Raw genomic sequence first — 18,794 nt, 5'->3', positions numbered from 1 at the left:
TAAGTAGGACTCAAAAATAATAAAATCTTATGTTCATTACTGACAAAAGTAAATATCTGTATATATTCTGTAAACCGACTCGATCCACATCATTTCGATGAAAAATAGTCGTTCAGTTGGTCTATGGCAGATGAAGTGTAAATAACTAACACCTTACTGCTCAGGGGTTAAATCGCTTAGTGAATGACTGTAAATCGAGTCACTCAAAAATAAGTGTGTGGTGTCACCGCCAGACACCACACTTGCTAGGTGGTAGCCTTTAAATCGGCCGCGGTCCGTTAGTATACGTCGGACCTGCGTGTCGCCACTGTCAGTGATAGCAGACCGAGCGCCGCCACACGGCAGGTCTAGTCTAGAGAGACTCCCTAGCATTCGCCCCAGTTGTACAGCCGATTTTGCTAGCGATGGTTCACTGACTACATACGCTCTCATTTGCAGAGACGATAGTTTAGCATAACCTTCAGCTACGTCATTTTCTACGACCTAGCTAGGCGCCATATTCAGTAATTAGAATGAATTCTGAACAGACAATATTGTGAATCATGTACCTTCAAGAGCGGCGTTCATCATTAATGGATTAAAATTAAGTATCAACTAATTACGTCCGCTTTCTGAATTCTAATTCCTTGTCATATTCCAGACCTCACGTCAGTATAATTCTTCCCTCCTCACGCCAGCCTGCGTGAGCTAAAACGCGTGCATTTCGGCCTCCTATAGTAACACGGTGTTAGCTCTTCTGCCAACACAACAAAGTGCCCACATGGTCATACCATTTTTTTCTGTCACTTTTAACTTGCAATGAGTTCTTAATGCGATAATTCCCAATTTTGTTATTCGAACTCCAAGTTAAACATTATGTTTTTATACGACTGTCCTAGTAAGCCCGTTCAAAATTCAGAGGAAGGCAAGCGCACGTCAAATCCAATCGGATTTTGTCTAGTAAAGCACTATGGTGTTCAACCCAATCTTAAGAGTTCATAGCAGTTTTGTAAGGGACGATCAAAAACTTGCGTTCCATATATGTGCCTTGAATGTATGTCAGTGCTAATGCACTCGCAACGGAGGCGCGCTGGTTTGCATACAAACTGCGACAACGCCCTCAAACGAATACTTTTTGATCGGTCCTTATACATGTACTTTATACAGTATGGGTGTCTTTGTCTGATATGGCAATAGACTTTTGCCAGAATGCTATCTTTCAGCATCTGACTACCTATGACAAAAGAAAATTGAGTCTGACATGATCTTATTCAAGCTGTGGGCAACTCTTCATTTATCTGCTTCATTATGAATCACCCGTCTCCACACCCAAATAAGGTAGCCGAATGTAACGTGCGTTGTGGAGCACATTTTCACCAGTATTTCGTCGATAACCAGAGTGAAAGTAGTGCCGTATTGTTCCTATTTTCTGATTTGAAATCGAAGACAACCTCCACGGTCTCCCACGTAGTGGAAATATGTGACATTGTTGATTGTGTTGTTCTGTGCCACTCATGGGGCTATAGAGATCCCCATTGTATTGGAGTTAGCCGTGGATTTCATGTTTTCACCACATCTACATCTACATCCATTCAGTGCTCTACAGATACCTTAACGGTGTTTAATTTTCTCTTTAGCGTTAGTTCGCCAGGTGTGCGAGTAGGAGGAAATATGTCTACACATCCGTAAAGAAATTCAAATCTGTAAACTCAGCGTCTATGTGTAGATTGTGTTTCTCTTGCACTAAGTCTCCTCTTTAGTACTTTAGTACCACCTCCACACGCGAGGGACGTTCAACAAGTAATGAAACACATTTTTTCTGAAAGCAGGTAGGTTTTATTTAGGATTCCAATTACCCACTCCTTTAGCTACAAAACCGTACTTCTGAACATAATCTTCATTCGATGCAATGGCTTACTAGGAGGGCCTGTATGAACACGTGGTACCACTCTACTGGTCGACGTTGGAGGCAACGTCTTGCTACATAAATAACATCCCCACCCACGTGCTGCTACCCGCATCCTTCATTGGGCCAAACAGAAGGAAGTCCGAAGTTGCGAGTTTCGGGCAGTAGGGTGGATGAAGAACCCATTGGTCACATAGCTTTTAAGAGTCCAACTAGTGGACGAATGTGTCAGCATTGCCACAGAGACGTCCAGCTGAGCAGCCAAGCTTCTGTTGGTGTCCGTCGATCACCTCGAATAAGAGTCCGCAAGTTCCAACACTGCAGGAGTCCCAGCTGTATGCGGCCGGTCGGCACGCGGAAGATCAGACGGCTATGCACGACCTTGTTGCAATGATGACAGGCTCCATGATTTTGTTCGCTGCTAGTCTTCGTAGACATTCTGCAAGCGCCCATGAATATCTGCAATGCTCTGGTTTTCTGCCAGAAGAAACTCAATTACAGTCCTCTGCTTGGAACGCAACTCCATTACAGACGCCATTCTGAAGGTTACGTGAGGCACCGCCACCCTTCGGAACCTTATTAAGCTGTAGCAGGTGAAACGATAATATCCCACGATATCTAAAAAAATTTTAGTCTAAAATTGGCTGAGAAAATAAAATGTGTTGCGTTACTTATTGAAAACCCCAAGTATCTTTTCAGTCAAGAAATATGGATTATCAAATTGCCTGTACTTCACGTCAGACAATAAAATTCCATGATTGTTCGCTACTCCATAAGCTGAGAGATCGCAGCAATGAAAAAGAAACAGAAATGGTATGATTTTGAAGTACTCCGACACAGTGAAGTCAAATTATCACAAAAATCTGACGTCACTGTTTAGTGTTTACAAAGATTTGATAATTGTAATGGGAGAATGTTGAGAAAATGAATTAAGAACTGGCAATGCGTTGCTCAAAACTGAAGCTGTGTTTGTATCATTTTACAAACCTTTGCAGCTGTAGACATTTATCCTATATTCAACTAACTGCTCCGAGACATTTGTATCTGAGCAAGCACTGTACTCTGTCGCCTGATCGCCGCATATCCTGCCTCACTGAGCAAGCAAGCCTCCTACGTACGCGTTCTGAGGCGTGACGTCCGACATCTTTATGCCCACCTGTGTTTTCGCAGTCCTTCAACCACTTTTCATAGATGATTACGACAGTAGCACGGGAGCAGCCGACCAGCTTCGCTGTTTCCGGCATGCACTCGCTTACGTATGTTTTGAATTCGTCTCTGTTGCGCTCATATACTCTCACTTATCACGTAGGACACCACCCGACCCCGACACTGAGTCTTATGGTGGCCAATGATCGTTATGAACATAGTGCAGGGGTTGGACATAATACGGAAACACTGTGAGAAATGTATGATTGAATATAAATACAAGTGTTATGCAAGCCATCAAGTTGTGCTTGTTGTATTTGACCACGAACGGCGCCTGTGTATTGTCCTCTAAGTTGCAGTTGTCAGTCGTGGTGAGAACAGAGTGCATTATGGTGGAGCCAAGTGATTTCGAATACAGGCAGATTGTTGATGCTTCCGTAACCAAAGTAGCCATAGCGTTTGGTGTTTCAAGAGGCGGTCATAAACCTGGAGTATGGAGCAGTGGAAGAATATCATGCTGTCGGATGAGTCATGTTGCACACTGTTCGCAATGTCTGACCGAGTTATCGTCCCAAATGTAAAACGTGGCAGGGTTTCGGTAATGATTTGGACAGCCACGTAGTGGTATTCCTTTGGCACCACGATTACTCTACAGGGCAACGTCACTACCAAAAATTATATTACCATTTTTGCTGATTAGATCCGCCTGGTAGTCGTTTCCTCTGCACACCAGGCATACTGTGCAGGCAGCTGCCCCTCCAGGAGGACGTGTTCTACAAAACAGATCCCTGCCTCGTATGACCTGGCCTCTTTACCACGGAGGTACTCGTCATTTCCACAGCGTCTGGGGACGCCATCCTCGCCGATAGGCAGTGTGCCTGTCGCAGCAAAAGAGCGGTGTCGGCAAGGCACTATTTTGCTATACCAGGTCACGTACACTCGCAGAGCCACATGTATATCCACTCGCTGCCGACTATTTAGGTCACCGCCAGACTGAACGGACTTACACCCGAGGCCTCAAGTCGCCAACATCCGCAGTTCAGTTCCAGTGCTGTAAGTTGGCAGTACCAGACATTTTGTCACCGCACTCCATGCTGGCTTACCTGGCCCAGTTCAGTGTGCTTTTCACCAGCTGTACTCCGCCGCCACACGCTGGCCCAGTAACGTCCCAGGTCTCTACGTCGCCGCCTACCATGACTCTAGGGTTCATGGTGTATGCACATCACAGACAACGCCACAGGAGAGAGATTTCTATTGTATATACACTACTGGCCATTAAAATTGCTACACCAAGAAGAAATGCAGATGATAAAAGGGAATTCATTAGACAAATATATTATACTAGAACTGACATGAGACTACATTTTCAAGAATAGTGACGGGCGTATTGTGATGAGCCAGTTACTCGGCCACCATTGACTAGAGGATTTCAATTGGTGAGAGATCTGGAGAATTTGCCGGCCAGGGCAGCAGTCGAACATTTTCTGAATCCAGAAAGGCCCGTACAGGACCTGCAACATGCGGTCGTGCATTATCCTGCTGTGTAGGGTTTTGTAGGGATCGAATGTTCAAAGTGCCGTCAATGACACAAAAGAGGTGACCGAGACGTGTAACCAATGGCACCTCATACTGTCACGCCGGGTGATACGCCAGTATGGCGATGATGAATACACGCTTCCAATGTGCGTTCACTGCGATGTCGCCAAACACGGATGCGACCATCATGTTGCTGTAAACAGAACCTGGATTCATCCGATAAAATGACGATTTGCCATTCGTGCACCCAGGTTCTTCGTTGAGTACCCCATCGCAGGCGCTCCTGTCTGTGATGCAGCGTCAAGGGTAACCGCAGCCATGGTCTCGGAGCTGATAGTCCATGCTGCTGCAAACGTTGTCGAACTGTTCGTGCAGATGGTTGTTGTCTTGAAAACGTTCCCTTCTGTTGAGTCAGGGATCGAGACGTGGCTGCACGATCCGTTACAGCCATGCGGATAAGATGCCTGTCATCTGGACTGCTAGTGACACGAGGCCATTGGGATCCAGCACGGCGTTCCGTATTACCCTCCTGAACCCACCGATTCCATATTCTGCTAACAGTCATTGGATCTCGACCAACGCGAGCAGCAATGTCGCTATACGATAAACCGCAATAGCGATAGGCTACACTCCGACCTTTATCAATGTCGGAAACATGATGGTACGCATTTGTCCTCCTTACACGAGCCATCAGAACAACGTTTCACCAGACAACGCCGGTCAACTGCTGTTTGTGTATGAGAAATCGGTTGGAAACTTTCCTCATGTCAGCACGTTGTAGGTGTCACCACTGGCGTCAACCTTGTGTGAGTGCTCTGAAAAGCTAATCATTTGCATATCACAACATCTTCTTTCTGTCGGTTGAATTTCGCGTCTGTAGCACGTCATATTCGTGGTGTAGCAATTTTAATGCCCAGTAGTGTAGTTGGTGGATGTTCATCTAAGGACATTTTAGTTGAGGATTGTTTTGTTAACCAACTTATTGTTTTAAAAGTGTCTTCGATCACTCCTGAGGACGAGGATACCTTACTCATTGTACAATATTCGTTCCCTAATGTAGACGCCTTGCTTCAAGAAGACAAGCCCCTGCCCACACAACTCGTATCGTCTAAGAGTGGTTTGGTGAGTAACAGGATGAATTGTCACAGCGCCCTTGGTCACCTTAGTCGCCAGACCTCGGTGTTATGGAGGTTCTGTGAACTACAGGGTGATTATAATTAAGTTAAACGTTCAAACCTCTGTAGAAATAACGCCATTGGTCATAATGACGTCAAAATGCAACGGAATATTATCGGAGAAGGGGAAAAAGTGTGACAGAAGAAAAATAAATAGTAAAAAATGTAGCAATAGATGGCACTGTAAGCATCGTAATTTAATGGTGGTCGACTGCAAATTACAAATGCATCATTCAACAATGCCTAAGGTGTACGTCTGACGTTAAGCAAACTGTACTACTCAGTGTGCGTGGGTGTACAGCTGTGATACTGCTAGTTACGTAAGTCCATCCACCGTGGCAAGGTCATATCACATCGGATGGAAAAAATCGGTTTTTAATTGTCCTGAGGCCAAAAACCGCATAAAAGGCATGAATCAAAATCAAATCGGATTATTTATTTCCGTGTGACTGGCGCAATACGTGTTCTTTCTGCAACAAGTTGAAATCGAGAAACAGCATGCTCCGTAACTGATAGAAGTGTTTCCAGGGTCATGTTCAGAATGTGTTGCGCCATGCGTGCCTTCAGTGCAACTAAGTTTGCAGTCGGGACACTGAACACAACATCTTCCAGATGGCCCCACAGCCAGAAGTCACACGGATTAAGATCAGCTAAGTTTGCAATCGGGACACTGAACACAAAATCTTCCAGATGGCCCCACAGCCAGAAGTCACACGGATTAAGATCAGGTGACCGGTACGGCCAGGCTGTAGGGAAATGGCGGCTGATAAGTCTAGCACGTCCAAAACGGCGCTTCAGCAGCTGCTTAACTGGACTTTCAATGTGCGCAGGCGCGCCATCTTGCATAAAAATCATCCCGTCCACACATCCACGCTGTTGGAGAGCTGGAATGACGTGGTAGCGCAACGGACACTCATAGGGCTTACCAGTGACGTTGCAGGTAACAGGACCGGAAGCACCTGTCTTTTCGGAAAAGTATGGTCCTATGAGAAGTGACACCGTAAAATCGCACCACACAGTGACCTTTTCAGGATGAAGTGGTACTAATTGATTTGCGTGTGGATTTTCCGTTTCCCATATTCGGCAATTCTGTTTATTGACATACCCTGTCAGATGGAAGTGGGCTTCATCTGTGCACAAAATCTTCCACGGCTAATCATTGTCCACTTCCACGTGAGCAAGAAATTCTAAAGCAAAGGTCTCTCTTGCTGGCAGGTCAACAGGAAGCAACTCGTGCACATGGGTAGTTTAGAATGGATAGCAAAGAAGGATATACCGTAGGATTTTACGCATCGTGCGCACGGGTGTGTCCAATGTTCGAGCAATTCTCCGTGCACCACACGTCTGCACACCACCACTCGTCTCCTCCTGCACTGCTGTGGCCACTGCTTCCTTTGACCCCGAATCAATTTGTTTCCTCCCTCTACCAGGTGGCACACAAAAAGAGCCCGTCTTTTCGAATTTCCGAATCATTTTCTCAAGACCCACGGCAGTCATCGGAAAACGCCTTGTTTCAAACCCTTCAGTGTCCGGAACTTCTGCAGAGCGACGTGTGCACAGTCATCATTCTTGTGATACAGCTCCAGTCTGGAACCGCGCGACCGCTACGGTCGCAGGTTCCAATCCTGCCTCGGGCATGGATGTGTGTGATGTCCTTAGGTTAGTCAGGTTTAAGTAGTTGTAAGCTCTAGGAGTCTGGTGACCTCAGAAGTTAAGTCCCACAGTGCTCAGAGCCATTTGAACCATTTGTAATACAGCTTTACAAGCAGAGCGCGATCCTGCATTGAGACAGTCATGGCGAACGTCGCAGACGCGAAACGAGGAAAAGCCGTGTACCCGGCATTTTTACACCGTCTTCAATGGGTCATGCCCATGGCAGGTGTTTTCTTTTACGTTCAAAAATGGCTCTGAGCACTATGGGACTTAACTTCAGAGGTCATCAGTCCCCTAGAACTTATAACTACTTAAACTTAACAAACCTAAGAACATCACACAAATCCATGCCCGAGGCAGGATTCCAACCGTTCCAGACTGTAGCGCCTAGAACCGCTCGGCCACCCCGGCCGGCTTTCTTTTACGTATTCTGACACATAAAGCGCCATTGATCAATCTTCAGTTTATTTTTTTCTTCTGCCATACGTTTCCCCCCTTCTCCGACAATATTCCGTTGAAGTTTTACGTCATTATGACCAATGGTGTTATTTCTACAGCGTTTTGAAAGTTTAACTTTAATTATAATCACCCTATACTGTGGAGAGTAGAGTGCGGGTTCGCTATCTACCTCCGTCGTCGTTATCTGAACTACTTCGCAATTTTGTAGGGAGAATGGTATAAGAGTCCCAGGACATGTATTTATCCTTTCCGAGAAGACTGGAAACAATTTTGGATGCAAATGTTTTTGCTACACCATATCCGGCACGGTAATGTATGGTGTTTCTGATGTTTACATATTGCTGTCCATCATCTGTACAATCGTGTAGCAGTAGTCGAGACTCGAAGTCGAAGCACAGCCCGCAATACAAAACGTGTTGTCCACAGGAGTACGGTCGAGCTCTGGGGGCGGATAAGGCGGCCGTGTTCCAGTGGACGGCGCTGAAGAGCCGCATCGTGTCGGTGGCGCGCATCCTGGTGGCGCTGAGCGGCTGCCTCTACTGGGCGGTCGTGCCCGCCGCGCGCACGCACGCTTGCGGGGGCACTGTGCAGTGCCGCGACAGCGTGGGGCTGCCCGCGCACGTCTGGTACCCCTTCTCCTTCACGCAGACTCCCGTATACGAGGTAGCTTCCAGCATTCGTACACTGACCGTGATAATTGTTGTTGTTGTTGTGGTCTTCAGTCCTGAGACTGGTTTGATGCAGCTCTCCATGCTACTCTATCCTGTGCAAGCTTTTTCATCTCCCAGTACCTACTGCCACCTACATCCTTCTGAATCTGCTTAGTGTATTCATCTCTTGGTCTCCCTCTACGATTTTTACCCTCCACGCTGCCCTCCAATACTAAATTGGTGACCCCTTGATGCCTCAGAACATGTCCTACCAACCGATCCCTTCTTCTGGTCAGGTTATGCCACAAACTTCTCTTCTCCCCAATCCTATTCAATACTTCCTCATTAGTTATGTGATCTACCCATCTAATCTTCAGCATTCTTCTGTAGCACCACATTTCGAAAGCTTCTATTCTCTTCTTGTCCAAACTATTTATCGTCCATGTTTCACTTCCATACATGGCTACACTCCATACGAATACTTTCAGAAATGACTTCCTGACACTTAAATCAATACTGGATGTTAACAAATTTCTCTTCTTCAGAAACGCTTTCCTTGCCATTGCCAGCCTACATTTTATATCCTCTCTACTTCGACCATCATCAGTTATTTTGCTCCCCAAATAGCAAAACTCCTTTACTACTTTAAGTGCCTCATTTCCTAATCTAATTCCCTCAGCATCACCCGACTTAATTAGACTACATTCCATTATCCTTGTTTTGCTTTTGTTGATGTTCATCTTATATCCTCCTTTCAAGACACTGTCCATCCCATTCAACTGCTCTTCCAAGTCCTTTGCTGTCTCTGACAGAATTACAATGTCATCGGCGAACCTCAAAGTTTTTATTTCTTCTCCATGAATTTTAATACCTACTCCGAATTTTTCTTTTGTTTCCTTTACTGCTTGCTCAATATACAGATTGAACAACATCGGGGAGAGGCTACAACCCTGTCTTACTCCCTTCCCAACCACTGCTTCCCTTTCATGTCCCTCGACTCGTATAACTGCCATCTGGTTTCTGTACAAATTGTAAATAGCCTTTCGCTCCCTGTATTTTACCCCTGCCACCTTTAGAATTTGAAAGAGAGTATTCCAGTCAACATTGTCAAAAGCTTTCTCTAAGTCCACAAATGCTAGAAACGTAGGTTTGCCTTTCCTTAATCTTTCTTCTAAGATAAGTCGTAAGGTCAGTATTGCCTCACGTGTTCCAGTGTTTCTACGGAATCCAAACTGATCTTCCCCGAGTTTGGCTTCTACTAGTTTTTCCATTCGTCTGTAAAGAATTCGTGTTAGTATTTTGCAGCTGTGACTTATTAAGCTGATAGTTCGGTAATTTCCACATCTGTCAACACCTGCTTTCTTTGGGATTGGAATTATTATATTCTTCTTGAAGTGTGAGGGTATTTCGCCTCTTTCATACATCTTGCTCACCAGATGGTAGAGTTTTGTCAGCACTGGCTCTCCCACGGCCGTCAGTAGTTCCAATGGAATATTGTCTACTCCGGGGGCCTTGTTTCGACTCAGGTCTTTCAGTGCTCTGTCAAACTCTTCACGCAGTATCATATCTCCCATTTCATCTTCATCTACATCCTCTTCCATTTCCATAATATTGTCCTCAAGTACATCGCCCTTGTATAGACCCTCTATATACTCCTTCCACCTTTCTGCTTTCCCTTCTTTGCTTAGAACTGGGTTTCCATCTGAGCTCTTGATATTCATACAAGTGGTTCTCTTATATCCAAAGGTCTCTTTAATTTTCCTGTAGGCGGAATCTATCTTACCCCTAGTGAGATAGGCCTCTACATCCTTACATTTGTCCTCTAGCCATCCCTGCTTAGCCATTTTGCACTTCCTGTCGATCTCATTTTTGAGACGTTTGTATTCCTTTTCGCCTGTTTCACTTACTGCATTTTTATATTTTCTCCTTTCATCAATTAAATTCAATATTTCTTCTGTTACCCAAGGATTTCTGCAAGCCCTCGTCTTTTTACCTACTTGATCCTCTGCTGCCTTCACTACTTCATCCCTCAAAGCTACCCATTCTTCTTCTACTGTATCTATTTCCCCCATTCCTGTCAATTGCTCCCTTATGCTCTCCCTGAATCTCTGTACAACCTCTGGTTCTTTTAGTTTATCCAGGTCCCATCTCCTTAAATTCCCACCTTTTTGCAGTTTCTTCAGTTTTAATCTACAGGTCATAACCAATAGATTGTGGTCAGAGTCCACATCTGCCCCTGGAAATGTCTAACAATTTAAAACCTGGTTCCTAAATCTCTGTCTTACCATTATATAATCTATCTGATACCTTTTAGTATCTCCAGGGTTCTTCCATGTATACAACCTTCTTTCATGATTCTTAAACCAAGTGTTAGTTATGATTATGTTGTGCTCTGTGCAAAATTCGACCAGGCGGCTTCCTCTTTCATTTCTGTCCCCCAATCCATATTCACCTACTATGTTTCCGTCTCTCCCTTTTCCTACACTCGAATTCCAGTCACCCATGACTATTAAATTTTCGTCTCCCTTCACAATCTGAATAATTTCTTTTATTTCATCATACATTTCTTCAATTTCTTCGTCATCTGCAGAGCTAGTTGGCATATAAACTTGTAGTACTGTAGTAGGCGTGGGCTTCGTATCTATCTTGGCCACAATAATGCGTTCACTATGCTGTTTGTAGTAGCTTACCCGCATTCCTATTTTCCTATTCATTATTAAACCTACTCCTGCATTACCCCTATTTGATTTTGTGTTTATAACCCTGTAGTCACCTGACCAGAAGTCTTGTTCCTCCTGCCACCGAACTTCACTAATTCCCACTATATCTAACTTCAACCTATCCATTTCCCTTTTTAAATTTTCTAACCTACCTGCCCGATTAAGGGATCTGACATTCCACGCTCCGATCCGTAGAACGCCAGTTTTCTTTCTCCTGATAACCACATCCTCTTGAGTAGTCCCCGCTCGGAGATCCGAATGGGGGACTATTTTACCTCCGGAATATTTTACCCAAGAGGACGCCGTCATCATGTAATCATACAGTAAAGCTGCATGCCCTCGGGAAAAATTACGGCTGTAGTTTCCCCTTGCTTTCAGCCGTTCGCAGTACCAGCACAGCAAGGCCGTTTTGGTTATTGTTACAAGGCCAGATCAGTCAATCATCCAGACTGTTGCCCTTGCAACTACTGAAAAGGCTGCTGCCCCTCTTCAGGAACCACACGTTTGTCTGGCCTCTCAACAGATACCCCTCCGTTGTGGTTGCACCTACGGAACGGCTATCTGTATCGCTGAGGCACGCAAGCCTCCCCACCAACGGCAAGGTCCATGGTTCATGGGGGGGCGACCGTGATAATACTGAGATGAAAAAACTACAGGTGGTACACAATTTAATTCACTATTGCAGGTTTCGCTCATCAGACGGAAGCGTTATCTCACGAAACACTGGTCTCTTGGCAACTTATTATGGGGTTAAAAACATCACTCGGTACATCACTCAGTTACAGACTGCTTTGAGTAGGATCAGCTATGTGCACTACTGACCATTAAAAGTGCTACACCAAGAAGAAATGCAGATGATAAACGGGTATTCTTTGGACTAATATGTTACACTACAACTGACATTTGATTACATTTTCACGCAATTTGGGTGCATAGATCCTGAGAAATCAGTACCCAGAACAACCACCTCTGGCCGAAATAACGGCCTTGATACGCCTGGGTATTGAGTCAAACAGAGCTTGGATGGCGTGTACAGGTACAGCTGCCCATGCACCTTCAACACGATACCATACTTCATCAAGAGTAGTGATTGGCGTATTGTGACGAGCCAGTTGCTCGGCCACCATTGACCAGACGTTTTCAATTGGTGGGAGATCTGGAGAATGTGCTGGCCAGGGCACCAGTCAAACATTTTCTGTATCGAGAAAGGCCAGTACAAGACCTGCAACATGCGGTCGTGTATTATCCTGCTGAAATGTAGGGTTTCGCAGAGCTCGAATGAAGGGTAGAGCCACGGTCGTAACACATCTGAAATGTAACGTCCACTGTTCAAAGTGCCGTCAATGCGAACAAGAGGTGACCGAGACGTCTAACCAATGGCACCCCATACCATCACGCCGGGTGATACACCAGTGTGGCGATGACGAATACACGCTTCCAATGTGCGTTCACCGCGATGTCGCCAAACACGGATGCGACCATCATGATGCTGTAAACAGAACCTGGATTCATCCGAAAAAATGACGTTTTGCCATTCGTGCACCCAGGTTCGTCGTTGAGTACACCATCGCATGCGCTCCTGTCTGTGATGCAGCGTCAAGGGTAACTGTAGCTGTGGTCTCGGAGCTGACGGTCAATGCTGCTGCAAACGTCGTCGAACTGTTCGTGCAGATGGTTGTTGTCTTGCAAACGTCCCCATCTGTTACTCAGGCATCGAGACGTTGCTGCACGATCCGTTACAGCCATGCGGATAAGATGCCTTTCATCTCGACTGCTAGTGATACTAGGCCGTTGGGATCCAGCACGGCGTTCCGTATTACCCTCCTGAACCCACCGAATCCATATTCTGCTAACAGTCATTGGATCTCGACCAACGCGAGCAGCAGTGTCGCGATACGATAAACCGCAATCGCGATAGGCTAACAGCCTACCTTTATCAAAGTCGGCAACGTGATGGTACGCATTTCCCCTCCTTACATGAGGCATCACAACAACGTTTCACCAGGCAACGCCGGTCAACTGCTGTTTGTGTATGAGAAATCGGTTGGAAACTTTCTTAATGTCAGCACGTTGTAGGTGTCGCCACCGGCGCCAACCTTGTGTGAATGCTCTGAAAAGCTAATCATTTGCATATCACAGCATCTTCTTCCTGTCGGTTAAATTTCGCGTCTGTAGCACGTCATCTTCGTGGTGTAGCAATTTTGATGGCCAGCAGTGTATTTCTTCCGTTACCCATGGTTTCTTCATAGTTGCCTTCTTTGTAATTATGTAATACTTTCTAACATGTGTGATTGCCATTTTTAGGTATGTCAGTTTCTCTTCAACCGAGCTTCCTAGTGAGCTATTGCGTATCGCAGCACCAGAGAACTTCAAGAGTATCTCTTCATTACGTAATATTTCTCCATCTCACTTCTTTGCGCATAGATTCTACCTGACTACTCCGTTAAGCTTCCGTCTACTCTTCATTACTACTAAATTGTGATATGATTCTATATTTGCTTCTGGGTGCGCCCTAATCCAGTAACTGATTTCGAAATATCTGCCTGACCATGATGTAATCTTACTGAAATCTTTCCGTACTTCCCAGTCATTTCCAAGTACACCTCCTCTTCTTGTGATTGTTGAACACAATATTTGATATTACCAGCTGTAATTTATTGCAGAACGCAGTTAGTCCCTCTTTTCTCTCTTTCCTAGTACCAACCCCATGCTCTCACGTTTACCTTTCTTCTTCTCCTTTCCCTACAATAGCATTCCAATCCTCCGTGACTAACAGATTTTCACCTCGGTTTACGTAATGAATTACCCGTTCAATATCCTCATATACTTTTCTACCTCTTCATCTTCTACTTGTGACGTCAGCACGTATACCATGACTGTCGTTGATTTGGTGAGAATAACCCTGTCACGGACTGTTTACATGGTGGTAAGTGATTGTCTTCGACTATCGTGTGGTCTTTATGATGATAATACACTGATGCCCCAAAACATTATGACGACCTGTTTGATAGCTTGTTTTTCCTTCTTTGCAACGAAATACATAACTGATTCTGCGTATCAGGGACCACACAGTTTGTTGGTAGGTTAGTGGAGGTATGGGGCATTCTACCCACAGTTCGTGTAATTCGCGTAAATGACTTGCTGCTGATTCGCGAACCCTATTATGCGGCCCGATAGCGACCCAGATGGTTTCGATAGGATATATTTTAGGCAAATTTCGTCTTCTAGGCATTAACATGAGTTCACTATAATGTTCCTCAAACCACTGTGGCTTCGGGACGTGAGCAATTAGACTGCTCGGGGAGAACAGGCATGAAGAGATGCTGGTGTTTCGCAGCTGTTAGCGTGTCTTTGATTAATACTACAGGTTCCATGCAAGCGTAGCAGAATGTCTCCCATAGCATAATACTGCTCCCACCAACCTGCGTCCTTGGCTCGCTGCACGTTTCGACTCGCCATTCGCCTGGATTTCGGCGTTTGTGGAGACGACCATAGAACTACCGCAGCAAGAAAGTGATTCACTCAAAGAGCCGACACGTTTCCGTTGATCGACCTCGAAACAAGACATTCCCGTGTCCACCGCAATCATAACTGACGATGTCGTTGAACCGACATGTGAACACATGGGGGTCGTCTGCTGCAGAGCTCCATGTTCAACAATGTTCGAAGTACGGTCTGCTCCGTAATACTTGTGCGTCCTCCAGCACTGCGGTCTTAAGCCACAGATCGCCATCTGTTCCACTTCACAGAGTAGACAAACCTCCGAACTCCACGTTCTATGAAGAGTCTCCTACTCCTATAAGACGAATCCCTTTAAAATAACCAGGATATACTTTGTTTAAAATGTTCGAGTTTGTTAGCTCGTACTAGAATAGCCCTCTTTAAAGATTAAAAATAATGTGCACCCGTGTATTCATCAACACAAGAAAAGCTATCAGGAAAAGAGCGTTGGCAGTACGACGACGGGGCATAAAAGATATTGACCATATGTCGGAACCGAGCTCTGACAAATGACGACCAAACCTTGAGCAATTTACACAGCAGCACTAACAGCGCCTTCGAAGGGCATCTAGCGCTGCCGTTCAAATCACTACATACCGTATTTCCCGATCGCTGTGGACATCCTATACTTCTCTGTGTAATGTTTGGTATTAATTTCGACTATTGTGCGTAGTTCATCTCGTATGTAAGGTAATATGTTGCCGCTATATCCCAATGTGGGTATTTACTGAGCGAAAATCTTGCCACAACTTGTGGGGTGCCTGTTGTAAGGGATCCGTGATCCCATAAACATTGATGCTAGTATGCGACACCCATGTCGATAGCAAACAGGAGTCGACTGTCGAGCACTGCAGGAGGCAGTGAGACTAGTGTTGAGTGAGCTGCACTACTGGAGAGACGGGCAAGAATGGTGGTCGAGTGAGTAGTAAACGGTAAATTCACCGGAGTATGACAAATGAGCGCGTCCCCCTGATCGTTGTGGGGTTGACCCTCATCGAAACCGATTCGCGAGTGATATGAAACCAAAAGTGACAAGTGCCGAGTTAAGTGTTTCGCGTCAACCGCGTCGGCCAGCAACAACCATGGAATGCAGTGAGGATTGTTTTGAATGTTAACCATCATCTTTGCCTGTGACGAAGTACTTAAAAATCAGCAGCCAATAAAAGATATAACCGTAATTAAACGTGGAAGGCGAAGGCAGCAACTTCCTCAGAATTTGTGTGTTAGTAGAAAATACATATCAGTTTGTATATCGCAACCTTTATGGTTCTTAATAATAGATAAACTTTCAATCATTAACTATTCCGTCTCAGAACAGCCGCACTCGGTTGAAATACCGCCGAGACCACAGCAAAAAACCGATAGCCTTCCATCCATTAAGCACACGGTCATACAATCATAATAATTAAGTGTTTGGTGGCTTCGGTAAATCACGCAAAATCCAAAAATGACATAACGGGGGTGTTTCACTGTACATGCCGAGAATGCCTGGTTTTAGACCTACCCATTTTCCGTGGCAACAGCTTTATTTTGTCGACTGTACCTGCAAACAAACAAAAAATATCTGTAATAACATTGCTTTTTCGAGATGATAAACAAAAGATTCACTATCCTTTGAAACGATTCGTTAAGGAGCTTTGATAGAAAATTATGTTTTGTATTAAAACCTATGAGCAGATTCAAAGCAGTACCAAATCCAGTCGGATATAGGGCTGACGGAGCGGTGTCCATGTGCAGGTGGTGTACACGCTGGTGGCTGGTGGCCTATTGTGTGGAGCGCTCATCTCGTGCATCGTGGACGCTTTCTTCGTGTCGCTCATCATCTACCAGGCGGCGCACCTGCAGCTGCTCAACCTCATGCTGGTCAACGTGTGCGGCTCTCAGGGCGAAGCAGAGCCCGGGCTGGCGGCCAGCCACGACCAGAAGCGAAGAGAAGCGGCCGAGTCTGCAGACGTGGAGGGCGGAATGAGGCGCCGGCTGGCCGAGTGCGTCTGCTACCACTGCGACATCGACAGGTGAAGCGCGCTGCCGCGGGGCACTTGCAGGCATGCAGTCAGGATCAACTATCTGTTAATCGCTTTCTTGGTCTGTCATATAGTCCGTAGCAATGACGGAATTCTTGATTCATACAATAAAGAAAGGTAGAAGAAGAAATTAACCTAAAACGCCTAATTTCCACTAGCAATTCTATGTATGAATACTGAATGAGAGAAAGGAATCATACAATTTAGAACGTCCGTTTCCTTTTATAGAATGACCTCACTAACAAACTTCGAGGCGTGATTGGTCCCGCACAGTGAGTTATAGAGTGTAACAAAAATATGTTCGGCACAAATTGCAGGACACATTCATCTGTAGACAAAGAAATTATGTTGTATGAACGTGGGCCGGAAAACGCTTTGTTTCTATGTTACAACTCGTTTTCCCCAAATGACTGTCTGTCGAGTGTTACAAGTGGACCAGCTGTATCCATGCCATTTACAGCACGCGAATTCATTATTCACCTATTGTAATAGGGTAACAGCTTCCTACAACGAATGAATACTCGTATCTCTAATTTCCTAGTTCGTTTTTATTTTTATTTTATTTTTATTTACACGTCAAAATCCGTAGGACCAAATTGAGGAGCAAATCTCCAAGGTCATGGAACGTGTCAGTACATGAAATTACAACATAAAAGTAATAACAGTGAAAGGGTACAGTACCGCCCGACATTGAAAGTAGGTACAACTTACTTCATTATTCTTGTCAGAACAACACATTTTTTGTGTAAAAATAACTCAATTTCAATTAATACAGCGAAGCCGGATACCAGTGTGGGAAAGAATGACAATTTATTTATTTACTTGATCACATGTGCACTCCCACAAAGTAAATCCCTACATCCAGTTTGGTGAGATCTGTGAAATGAATGAATGTATGGTCGTCTGCTAACCGCAGATAGTGAATGTGAATATATGATCATCTTTGAGACGATCCTTTGGCCACCTTTGGTGGGACCAAAGAGATGAAATTTGCCTGAGCTTTGGGCGCCTGAAATGTGGCTGACCAATACGGTAAGAAGGTGCTCCCCCACTTCGACAGAGGTGTGAGAGGACCTAGAGAACGGCCATGTTTCAGCACTCTGCCGCTGGATCTTGTGCTGTTAAGACCTGTTTTAGTTGTGCTCCGTAATGACGAAAGAGTGGAGACATGGTATGCATGTGGAATATTTAAGAGTAGTTTGAAATATTAATTCTCTATTTCAGGAACTTTTGTGGGGAGAATTAAATGTCAGGCAGGTAATATTAATGGGATTGTAGGAATCTTCGGAAGTGACCAACGGTCACAATGAAACCACGTGTAGCATTAAGTTGAAATACTTCCGTGTGCTTAAGTTAAGCTGAATTACTAGCGTGTGTACAATAAGTTGAAATATTTAAGAAATAGCGTGTGTACCATAAGTTGAAATATTTAAGAAATGGCGTGTGCAGGACTTGAAATTAGAGACGAGTACTTCCACGTGGTGAGTACTGTGTGAGTCTCAAACTGTGTATGAGACAACAGATAAAGAGAAGTACTCGTCCATGGTATCAGTTGAGGACTCGCGTGTGTGATGAATACGTTCTTAATATTACTTTGCGTGATATGATTCCGTGTGACGCTAGATTCAAACTCTGAGAGAGAAGCAAGGTGAGTCGGCCGTCTATCCCGCAACGCCACTTGGCTTGCATTGCACAGGAAGACGTGCAAATATCTCTAGAGTTCATAGTAGGAAAGTAGAATTATGAAGTGGGGCAGTGTCGTGTGAAACTGGGATAAATATTAATTGAAGTGGGAAAGCTGAAAGTGATAATGTTGTGACTATTTTGTGTTTTGTATTCCATGTCGTAGTGTGGTGTATGTCATGTAATTTGGGTATGTGTGGTTTGCATGGGAGAGTAGCGAGGTAGTTTCAAAAGATTAGTGGGTTATGCTTGTTCCTTCGGCACCGCTCGGTCTGGAGGAAAGTTTAGTGATGATGATTGTGAGAGTCGAAGTGTGAGGTATAATAAAAGATCCACCATCCTATCCAGAAAGTGCACTGTAG

The 18,794-nt window shown here is 44.9% G+C and overlaps 1 protein-coding gene across 1 annotated transcript in view; it reads left to right on the top strand.

Annotated features, from left to right (window-relative positions):
• The window catches only part of LOC124795656 (odorant receptor 82a-like), a 171,769-nt gene that overhangs the window by 75,956 nt on the left and 77,019 nt on the right, over positions 1-18,794 (top strand). Inside the window, exons 3-4 of the mRNA XM_047259730.1 lie at positions 8,281-8,517; positions 16,463-16,740. Of these exons, the coding sequence (XP_047115686.1) occupies positions 8,281-8,517; positions 16,463-16,740 (515 nt within the window). The remainder of the gene's footprint in view (positions 1-8,280; positions 8,518-16,462; positions 16,741-18,794) is intronic.

Source organism: Schistocerca piceifrons, chromosome 4 (genome assembly GCF_021461385.2).
Source record: "Schistocerca piceifrons isolate TAMUIC-IGC-003096 chromosome 4, iqSchPice1.1, whole genome shotgun sequence".
Taxonomy (NCBI): domain Eukaryota; kingdom Metazoa; phylum Arthropoda; class Insecta; order Orthoptera; family Acrididae; genus Schistocerca; species Schistocerca piceifrons.
This window is presented reverse-complemented; position numbering and strand designations above follow the sequence as displayed.